We start from the raw sequence: 10,329 nt of genomic DNA on the forward strand, positions 1-10,329 counted from the left end.
AACCACTCAATAAAGCAATAACAAAGGACCAACAGTTAACTCAAGAAGCCAATTGAAAATCCCGGAAGCAAACAGTAGGCAGAGATCACACTAAGGAATACATGGAAATAGTATTCGGATATTTTAGAAATCCTCTTCTTCAAGATTAAAAGTATGTTCTTATCTCCTCTTTAGTTCTAAATTTTTTTTTCTCTCCCAAAATCTCCTCTTTAAAAATTCTTCCCCTTCTAAAAATTCTTCTCCTCATCCCCCTTTATATACAAAGCAAGACCCAATCTTCTTCCACTATGTGTACCCTTTAACTTTTATTATTACCCACACTTTTACTTTAGTAAAAGTAGTCAACGTGGGCCCCCCGTGTTCTCTCTTTTTGAAAAGAAGACATCATTATCCACCTTTTCCTTTTTGCTTTTAACATTGCGTCTTGTCCCCCACCATAATTAAATAATCTGCAATTGGTTAATTCCCGTATTACCCCTAAAACTACTGTTTCTGCCCTGATTCAAAATCTGTTATAACTTCAAAAATCTGTCCAAATAACAATTATCGCACATTTAAATAGCAATTAACTATAAAAATCACACAATTTAGACGTTAAATGCTAAAAATGCAACGTACATTATTTTTATGATTTTGTAAAACAAACTTAAATAAATAATAAATGCAAATGCGATATATTTTTGTAATTTTTTATTAATTTAACCAATAAACACGCACAGATAGAAATACAAATAATTATCAAAAATGCCACAAAAATTCTAAAATTGCACACAAAGGAAAATTGTTTTATTTTGAATTTTTTGGGAGTAATTCTCTCATAGGGCAAAAATCACGTGCTTACAACAGCCATTGCCATTTATCATATTTATTGCTTGTCCTTATCCCCTCGTTCTTTTATAACAATATCATTAAACCTCCTTTTGGCATTTAATAGCTTTAAATGCAATTTCTAGATTGTTACTATCCATCAATCTAGGATTAATTATATTTAACTAAAATTTAACCATTATCATTTATTTAATTAGTTTAACAAAAAGGCTTACCACTTTTTGGTCAAACACTATTACCGTTGCTTCAGCGAAAAAAAGTTTTTCAAAATTAAACTGATAAAACCTTACCTAAGATCAACAATGTCTCAAAGATATTAAATGAATTAGCTATATTGTTAATTGAGAAAGACTTATTAGGAGAAATTGATTATAAGAAAATTAATAATAACTTTGCAACTAAAAAAAATTAGAAAAATAGACTTCAAATAAAAATAAAATATTTTTTTATTAATAAAAAAGTTAAGGCCCCTCATAAAGTTTAACTTTAGGCCACGAAATTAGTTGGACCGCCCGTATCTGAATCTTGATATTATTTGAAAAGAATGCAAATAGAAATTATAATAAACTGCAAATACCGAGTAAACAATTCTGGTCCATATGGAGTATTGCCTAAGGAATGCCCTATCGTCAAACACAAATTAGGCCTCGATTCATGAAAGATTATGCACCCGTTTGGTCATGAGTTTTGTCAAAATAAATTTGGAATTTATTTTCAAAACTCTTGTTTGGCCATAATTTTGTCCATATTTGACAAAATCCCAAATTCCAAAATCACTTCAATTGCTGATTTTGGACCAAAATCCCAAAATTTGGTAATTATATATATGTTTTTCCAAAATAAAATTAGAAAATATGTTTTGAAAACGTATGTCCAAACACATTTTCATCTTCAAACCAAACTTCACCCAAATTAAATTTTTTAAAATAAATTTAGGATCTATGGCCAAACGCTAACTATATAACTCCATTAAAAATAAAAATAGTGAATAATTCTGAATTATTCACAAATATTTATGTTAGACGAAAATTCATCAATTTCATAAATTCCTTTGCTGCCGTTTCATACAAAAAGGACTTTTTAATTATATAATAACTCACATGATGCCAAACTAAGATCTCATTCAGAATACTATTGATAAAAATACCCGTTAAAGAAAGAAGACAATGTGCATAAATCAGACAGCATATGAGAACAAAAGCAAAAGAGAAAAAACGTTCAATTTTTGTTTCATCAATCTTGCTCACGGTATAGAAACAAAAAGGCAAAAAAGATAAACTAAAAATTTCATCACTGTAATTTACTTTAGAATAAACAAAACGTTCACATGCACAACAACCAAGAAAAGTTAATCACAGATTCTCCTCTTTTTCTTCATCTTATATTAAATTAAATGCAGGTGTCTTCATTCTCTGTCCAATTCTTGGTGGTGGCAATAGGCTTCCCATTAATGTTTCACTGTAAAGCACAAATAATAAAAGGTTGCTTTCTTTCTGAACTTCACTTCTTGTGGTACTTGGAAAAGGCAAAAAAGCAACAATCTTTAAGCTTGGAAATTGCCAATGGAACAAATGGGTAGTTGTTTTTGGTGAAAAGGAGTAATTTTGTTGTGAATTTTGGTCTAAATGGGAGTTCATAGGATGTGGGGTGAGCTCAAAATGGAAAAAGAATTCAGCTTTAAGTTGTTGTTATTGGTGTTATTTTGGGGTGTATTTGTGGGTTGTGGCTTGTGTCTGGAGAATGAAGATTCAGATACTGCTGTGTATATTGTAACTCTGAAACAAGCTCCTGTTTCTCATTTCTATGGTGAGCTTAGAGTGAAGGGTCACCACCACCATCACCACTCCAAGAATCAAGGTTCAGGAAATTTTAGCAGATTGGATAAACCAAGGTATTGTTTGTTAACTAATCTTCTAGCCTTTGTTATGTCCAAGTTGTTTGAAGTTCAAGATTTGTGTATGTCAAAAGAGGGAATTCTTGTAATTGATAGTTTGTGTGTTTGACTGATGAGTTGTGGCATGTAATGAATTACTTAGGTTAAGATTCTTGTGGGGGTGAAACATGATTGATAAGATTTAGAAAATTATAAAACTTCCTCTCTCATAGATTAATTGTTTGAGCTGTGTATCCCCTTCCAGTTGTAAACTTGTAATGGAGAAGTTTTAATCTTACTCAATTATCCTATTTTGGTCTTGTCCTTGACTGTCATTTTTGTATTTCTTGTATTAAGGGACTAGTGTTTTTGCTCATGGTCTGACTTCTTACATTATATTTCTTGTGAAAGTGAGAAGCTTTACTATTTTTCATCATATCATTGATCAGCTTTATTTGAACCAGCAATATTTCGCATAAACATGGCCACCATGCTTCCTCCATATCACGGATGCACGACTCTTTATTGAGGAAAATATTCAGAGGAGAAAAGTATCTGAAACTTCACAGCTACCACTACTTGATCAATGGATTTGCCGTGCTTGTTACTCCCCAGCAGGTATGTTGCCAGTGAGTGCTCTTGAAATTTTATTTCATTAACAGCTGGCATTGCCTTTTTTGTTGCTAATCACGACACTGTTGATAGTTAAGTCATTATGTAGTTTTGTGTGCTTTATGATCTTAATATCAACTCATGCATATGATGATATTTCAAGGCTTTCAAGCTTGCAAGTAGGAGAGAAGTGTCAAATGTGGTTTTGGATTTCTCGGTCAGAACTGCAACCACACATACACCACAGTTCCTGGGTCTTCCTCTAGGGGCATGGGCTCAAGAGGGTGGATTTGAAACTGCTGGGGAAGGCATTGTGATTGGTCTCATTGACACTGGAATTGATCCAACGCACCCCAGCTTCTCTGATAATACACCTGAGCGACATTATCCTGTTCCAGAGCATTTCTCAGGCATTTGTGAGGTCACTCGTGATTTCCCATCTGGATCCTGCAACAGGAAGCTTGTTGGTGCTCGCCATTTTGCAGCCTCTGCTATAACCAGGGGGATATTCAATGCAACTCAGGACTATGCTTCTCCTTTTGACGGTGATGGGCATGGGACGTAAGTGTTTCTCTTCCCCATGGACCATTTCACTATAGCCTTTTTTCCTCAAGCACTTCAATTTCTAAAAAACTAAGTGCCTATCAATAGAATTTCATTCGAATATCAATATTGTTGGAATTGGTCGCAAAGAAGCAATTGCCTTTGGTTGAAATGCCTTTTTTACATTCCATAGTGTGTTTCTTAAATATTGTTGGTCTGGATCATGATCAATCTTTACCTTTATCATTTTAAGGCTAAACTTGAGCTCAAGTGACCATTGGGATAACCAAACATCTTCATTCTTCAATAAATTTACAGTGTCATGAAACCTTCTAAGCCTAACACAAATATCATGTTTTTTCTGAAAAAATGATTTTGTTTTTGAGATATCTAATGATCCATTTGTATCTCATGACAGAACTCTTGTTCATTTAACCTACAAGACATGTGTTTCCATAAAATTCAAAATCTGGTTCAGAGTAGGGTAACCATCCAAACCTGCAACATAGTCTTTGAAAGAAGCAACCATATTTTTTTGACTATCCACTTGTTGAAATTCATTGCTTCAAATGTGATAATGTACCATCTTCCCTCGGTATAGCTGAAAAGACTGTTTTATTTGATGGGAGTTGCTATATTTAGACTTTGGTGATATTAAAGTACTTTGAAACACAATTGGTATGCTTACACCCATGGAATGTACACGTGATGATCCCAAAGATTTAAACCCACACTATATACAGACAAACGGACAAACACACACAGGAAAAAAAGGAAATTGATATTGTTCAGACCTTCTTGATATCATCGACATGCTTTTTGCAACTATACAGTTGCTTATATCTTCATGAAATCTTTTAGTTACTGATAGTAATTCTATTAGCAAGTGGCTTGAATTTTCTTTAAACATGCAGGCATACAGCTTCAATTGCAGCAGGTAACCATGGGATCCCTGTTGTTGTAGCTGGACATCACTTTGGATATGCTAGTGGAATGGCTCCTCGTTCACAGTAAGAGACCTGAAAATTCAAATCTTTTTCTTTTTTGATTTGCAAATTTGCCTATGGATCGTGATGCTCAACATGTAACTATAGTCTGTTCTTTGGTAGAGATCCCGATGATGTTGCTGTGCTCAATATTGATGTGTATACCTATCTAAATTACAATCAATTTTCATGCTATTCTCTCGTCCGCTCAACTTCCAAAACTTTTCTCCCTTTGTGAGGTTTGTTTAATGGTCTGTCTGGGCATGCTAGTCTACTGGAATATGTGACCCCGTATTTGCTTCTGCAGTGACTACTAAACCAGCACCTTTTGAAAGCTATAGCTCCTGATTATAAAATTAACCAAAGTAGCTTTTGTTACAAAGCAACTGAATCAAAGTGATTTTGAGAATTCAGAACACTTAAAAGGCTTTTGAAATTCCTGGTAATACTAGATTAGAACTCAGCTTGTAGGACTACTACTGAAGATGTTGATCTCTACTGCTGAAGGGGGTTATGATTGCCGGAAATCTTTCTTCCTGATGTTTATGAATTACTTAAGAAGTTCTTCTATAAATATGGATGTGTTGTTTCCAAGGGGAGTTAGCAACTGCTTGAGTTGTGAGCCCTTTGCGAAACGACTACAGATCTACTACATCTAATCTGCTCTGTCGACTTAACTAATTGCTCATGTCTAAGCAATTGAGTTTTCCCGTATACTAGTCTTATACTTTGAGTTAATTCCTAAAGCACAGTAATTATTGAAATCCTATGAACTAGACTGAGATACTGATCACCGGTTGATATTTGCAGTGTTGCAGTTTATAAGGCATTATACAAGAGCTTTGGTGGCTTTGCTGCAGATGTCGTTGCCGCCATAGATCAGGTACCTTTTCATTTTTAGTTACGAGAGTAGAGAAGAAGGGTAAAAAAGAAAGGAATGTATCTGTGTTTGAACTTCTAACAAACAAAAGAAGAAAGTAAAATAAGTGCTGCAGGTGTTGTTTCCCCTGCATTGCTTGTACTTTGATCTTTTTTATTATAACCTTTCAAAGAACAGCCAAAAATGGGATATAATTTTCTATTTTCTGATTTTAATGTGTGGACATTTACGTTGACCTAGAATCATTCCCCTCACTGGAATTTTGAGATTTCCAGTTCCATCTGACAGTGCTCTGGATTTTCTTCTCTTGACCTGAGCTTTTCCATATAAACAGCTAAAAGAAAACAAACAAGACATCATTATCCAGTCTGTTTCCATGAGCTCGACCTTGAACATGCAGATGTAGAATTGCTATAAGTGTCATAATACCTTCAGCAAAGTATATGTGCTTAATCTTATGACACGAGTGGTCGCCCAAATTCCACCATGTGGCAACATCACGTATTGATGCTTGTCTTACTAGTGGTAAAGCAGGAAAAAGATCTCCGAGTTATTGGACAACTGTTCATGTATGAAAACCTTATTTCATATTAAATTGTACTCTCTTCTTCATCATTGTCGTAAGCATGAGGAGCATCTTCACAAAGCAAAAACAAGATAGATCTTCATTCCTTAGCACTGATACTTGTCTGTTTTCATTGATGCTTGTCTTACTAGTGGTAAAGCAGGAAAAAAATCTCCGAGTTATTGGACAACTGTTCATTTATGAAAACCTTATTTCATATTAAATTGTACTCTCTTCTTCATCATTGTCGTAAGCATGAGGAGCATCTTCACAAAGCAAAAACAAGATAGATCTTCATTCCTTAGCACTGATACTTGTCTGTTTTCATTGATAGGCAGCTCAGGATGGTGTGGACATAATCAATTTATCAATCACTCCAAACAGGCGTCCTCCTGGTGTCGCTACTTTCTTTAATCCTATTGACATGGCCTTGCTGTCAGCAGTTAAGGCCGGCATCTTTGTAGTACAAGCAGTAGGAAATACTGGACCTTCACCTAAAAGTATTTCTTCCTTCAGTCCGTGGATCTTCGCTGTTGGTGCTTCAACCCATGACAGGGTTTATGGTAATTCTATAGTGCTTGGAAACAACATCACAATACCTGGGGTTGGACTTGCGCGTAAGTCTATCTTGCTGATCGATTTAATAATTATTATGTAGGACTTATTGTGTAAATAAAGTTCAACAAGTTTTTATTTAATAAAATATTGGCGGAGAATGAAAGATGACTTTTACAGGGTTGATTTCGTGTTTGATCAAGCTAAGCACTTGGACAAGTTAAAGAATATGCACCAGTGGCCTAGATATTTTGCCAATACGGATATTTTTCTTGTTAGTTTTAAACCACATTTGCTCTCATATCTTAAGTAGTAAAAAAAAGCACTCCAGGTTGCATAATATTTCTGGAAACATGAGTGAAACTGTGACGATCATCTGAAATTAAATTTTCTGTGCTTTTTTTCTTTTGATCTCTACATCTACCAAACTTGAGTCTTCTTTGTTCTTTGACACATACATTATCAGCATGCAATCATGAATTTTGTAAACTAACCATTTGCATGTTCCAAGACATTTTTGGCTTGTACAGACTACTGTTCTTTCCTAGGCATAAATTGGTTAGTTTTCACTGGATAAAGATAATGGAATGAGGTAACGATTAGTTTTCTTTGGATGCAAAGGCAATTGTTTGATTTTAGCTTGCACACCACTTCAGCTATTACTACAATTTATTGGGGCTAGCCCCTTGTCCATTAAGGTTCTTTACAATTTAAAGAAGTTCCTGTCATGTGGTTGGCTTGAAAGTTGTGTATTTTACTGCAGCTGGAACAGACAGCATGTACACTCTAGTTTTGGCAATTCATGCTTTGAATGACACAGCGGCTAGCGATATGTATGTGGGTGAATGCCAAGACGCCAGTAGTTTCAATCAGACTCTTGTTCAAGGGAATCTATTAGTTTGCAGCTACTCTGTCCGCTTTGTTCTTGGACTTTCCACCATCAAACAGGCCCTGGAAACTGCTAAGAACCTTAGTGCAGCTGGTATTGTGTTCTACCTCGATCCTTTTGTCATCGGTTTCCAAATCAATCCGATTCCAATGAGATTGCCTGGCATCATAATTCCATCTGCAAATGATTCCGAGGTATGTCTTGAGATATGCTACTCCTTCCATTTCATTTTATATGGTAATGTTTGACTGGAAAGGAGTTAAAGAAAGAAAAGCCATGACATTTCATTGACTATAAGAGCATAGAAGTTTAAAGTTAAAGAAATTCCAAATATAGAAAAGTGCCAATCTTTTGGAACAAACTCAAAAGGATGAGCGCCATATGAAATGAAACATAGGGAGTAATTTTTATCATCTGGCCAAGTCATCTTGGATCTTTAATGAAGTTTGATAAAAATCTTAAAAAGTACGTAAACTATCCCATGCACCCAACTGTTTCTTTGCAATTTGCATTTACTGATTTCAAGTAACTTGGCAGATCTTACTTCAGTACTACAATTCTTCATTGGACCAAGATGAAGTTACTAAGAAAATTATAAGGTTTGGGGCAGTTGCATGCATTTCTGGGGGTCTTAAAGCAAATTTCAGCTTGTCTGCTCCGAAGGTTATGTTTTATTCTGCTCGGGGACCAGATCCAGAAGATAGTTTTCTTGATGATGCAGACATACTTAAACCAAACCTAGTTGCTCCAGGAAATTCTATATGGGCAGCTTGGAGTTCCGGTGGCATGGAATCGGTTGAGTTTGAAGGTAGTTGAACTAAAGAAAGCTTGTAGGTTACTGTAAAGCTACCTATCAACAAAGGAAAAAATGCTACTTGTACATGAATTAAACTGCCATTATATATATAGCGTCTTCTGTTGCTTTTTGAGCCGAGGGTCTCCTGGAAACAGCCTTTCTACCCTTCGGGGTAGGGGTAAGGTCTGCGTACATATTACCCTCCCCAGACCCCACTTGTGGGATTATACTGGGTTGTTGTTGTTGTTGTTGTTGTTGTTGTTGTTGTTATGTCCAAACGCCAACTAAGTAAACTAGCTAGTCTACCTAGTGTTGTATATATAAAAAACAGCTCCTACGCACTTATTAAGCAGAAATTTCCTAGCCTTAGTCCTGCTGCTATTGGATCTGCACTTTCTACCACAGCTTCTCTTTATGACAATAATGGTGGTCCAATATTGGCCCAGCGCGCGTATGCTAACCCAGATTTAAACCAGTCTCCTGCAACACCTTTTGACATGGGAAGTGGATTTGTGAATGCTACTGCTGCATTGGATCCAGGCCTTATTTTTGATACAAGTAAGCCACTCTTCTTTGCTATAGTGTATATTTAGCTAGTTTTTGGATGTTACTAATATGTGAATGACGGACATGGTAGTAACAGTCCTGATTATATTGTGGCAAATTGAGAGAAAAGAGTGTGTCTGAAACTGGTTTAAGGAAGATGTTATGGAAGTCTTACACTTGGTTTACTTGAAAGGTCTATGTTGACTAGATCTAGATAAACCTCACTGCAATTCTGATACAACTTTATGGAGAAATTAATTATACTATTTTTTAGTCTATTACTTTAAGTAGTTATCCTGTATTTTATGTAAGATTACTACTGCCATACATGTTTGAGCTACCAGTGTACTTTTTTAGACGAGTTGGGGGTTTAAATAGATAGATCTTGTCGTATCTCTTCATCTTCTGCCTGTCTCTGATATGGCATTTGAAAATGTTCATTGTAGGCTATAGTGACTACATGTCATTCCTCTGTGGCATAAATGGATCGGCACCTGTGGTACTGAATTACACTGGTGAGAGCTGTGGAGCATCTACAATGAATGGAACTGAGCTGAACTTGCCTTCCATCACGATATCGAAACTGAATCAATCCAGAACAGTTCAAAGAACATTGATAAATATTGCTGGCAATGAAACATATGCTGTTGGTTGGAGTGCGCCTTATGGCGCTTCTATAAACGTCACGCCAGCACACTTTTTTATAGCAAGTGGGCAGCAACAGGTCTTGAATGTTGTCTTTAATGCTACTAAGAACAACACTGCACCAAGCTATGGAAGAATTGGACTATTTGGAAACCAGGGTCATGTTATAAACATTCCTTTGTCAGTCATAGTAAAAATTTCATACAACACAACTAATAGCTGATTCAGCTGATAAGACTTCTCTTTTTGTAATTTTGTCGAGTGTCCAATTTTTTGATTTGTTAGGCTCTGTAAATGTGTTTGAAATGTAGATAACTCATTGGTTGATGATAAATAACCATGATGTGATTTTGTTCGCTGATTTATTATTGTTGTCCTTAAAGTTGAGGAAAAATAAACTCTATTATAACGTATGGTAGAAGTTTGGGACCAAGGACTTTACTAAGGGGTGTCATGTGGCACGGTTTCCCAATTTTTATTTTATTTTATTTTAAATAATATTCTTCTAAAAAAAGACATGTGCGTATGCTCAATATACCTTGAAAATAATACAAAATAAACAGTATAATGTTATAAAATAAAAGTAATTTAGTAAAATATAAATAAGAAAC

General features: G+C 35.3%; 1 protein-coding gene across 1 annotated transcript; it reads left to right on the plus strand.

The window, feature by feature from the left end:
- Positions 1-1,953: 1,953 nt before the first annotated feature.
- LOC107788407 (subtilisin-like protease SBT2.2) lies at positions 1,954-10,083 on the plus strand. The gene is given in 10 exon segments (XM_075250109.1): positions 1,954-2,719; positions 3,166-3,319; positions 3,477-3,874; positions 4,771-4,866; positions 5,653-5,725; positions 6,622-6,904; positions 7,606-7,925; positions 8,269-8,561; positions 8,817-9,085; positions 9,520-10,083. Coding segments are annotated over 10 exon segments (2,574 nt in total). The 5' UTR covers positions 1,954-2,453; the 3' UTR covers positions 9,942-10,083.
- Positions 10,084-10,329: the final 246 nt, after the last annotated feature.

This window comes from Nicotiana tabacum, chromosome 3 (assembly GCF_000715075.1).
Source record: "Nicotiana tabacum cultivar K326 chromosome 3, ASM71507v2, whole genome shotgun sequence".
In the NCBI taxonomy this organism is placed as follows: domain Eukaryota; kingdom Viridiplantae; phylum Streptophyta; class Magnoliopsida; order Solanales; family Solanaceae; genus Nicotiana; species Nicotiana tabacum.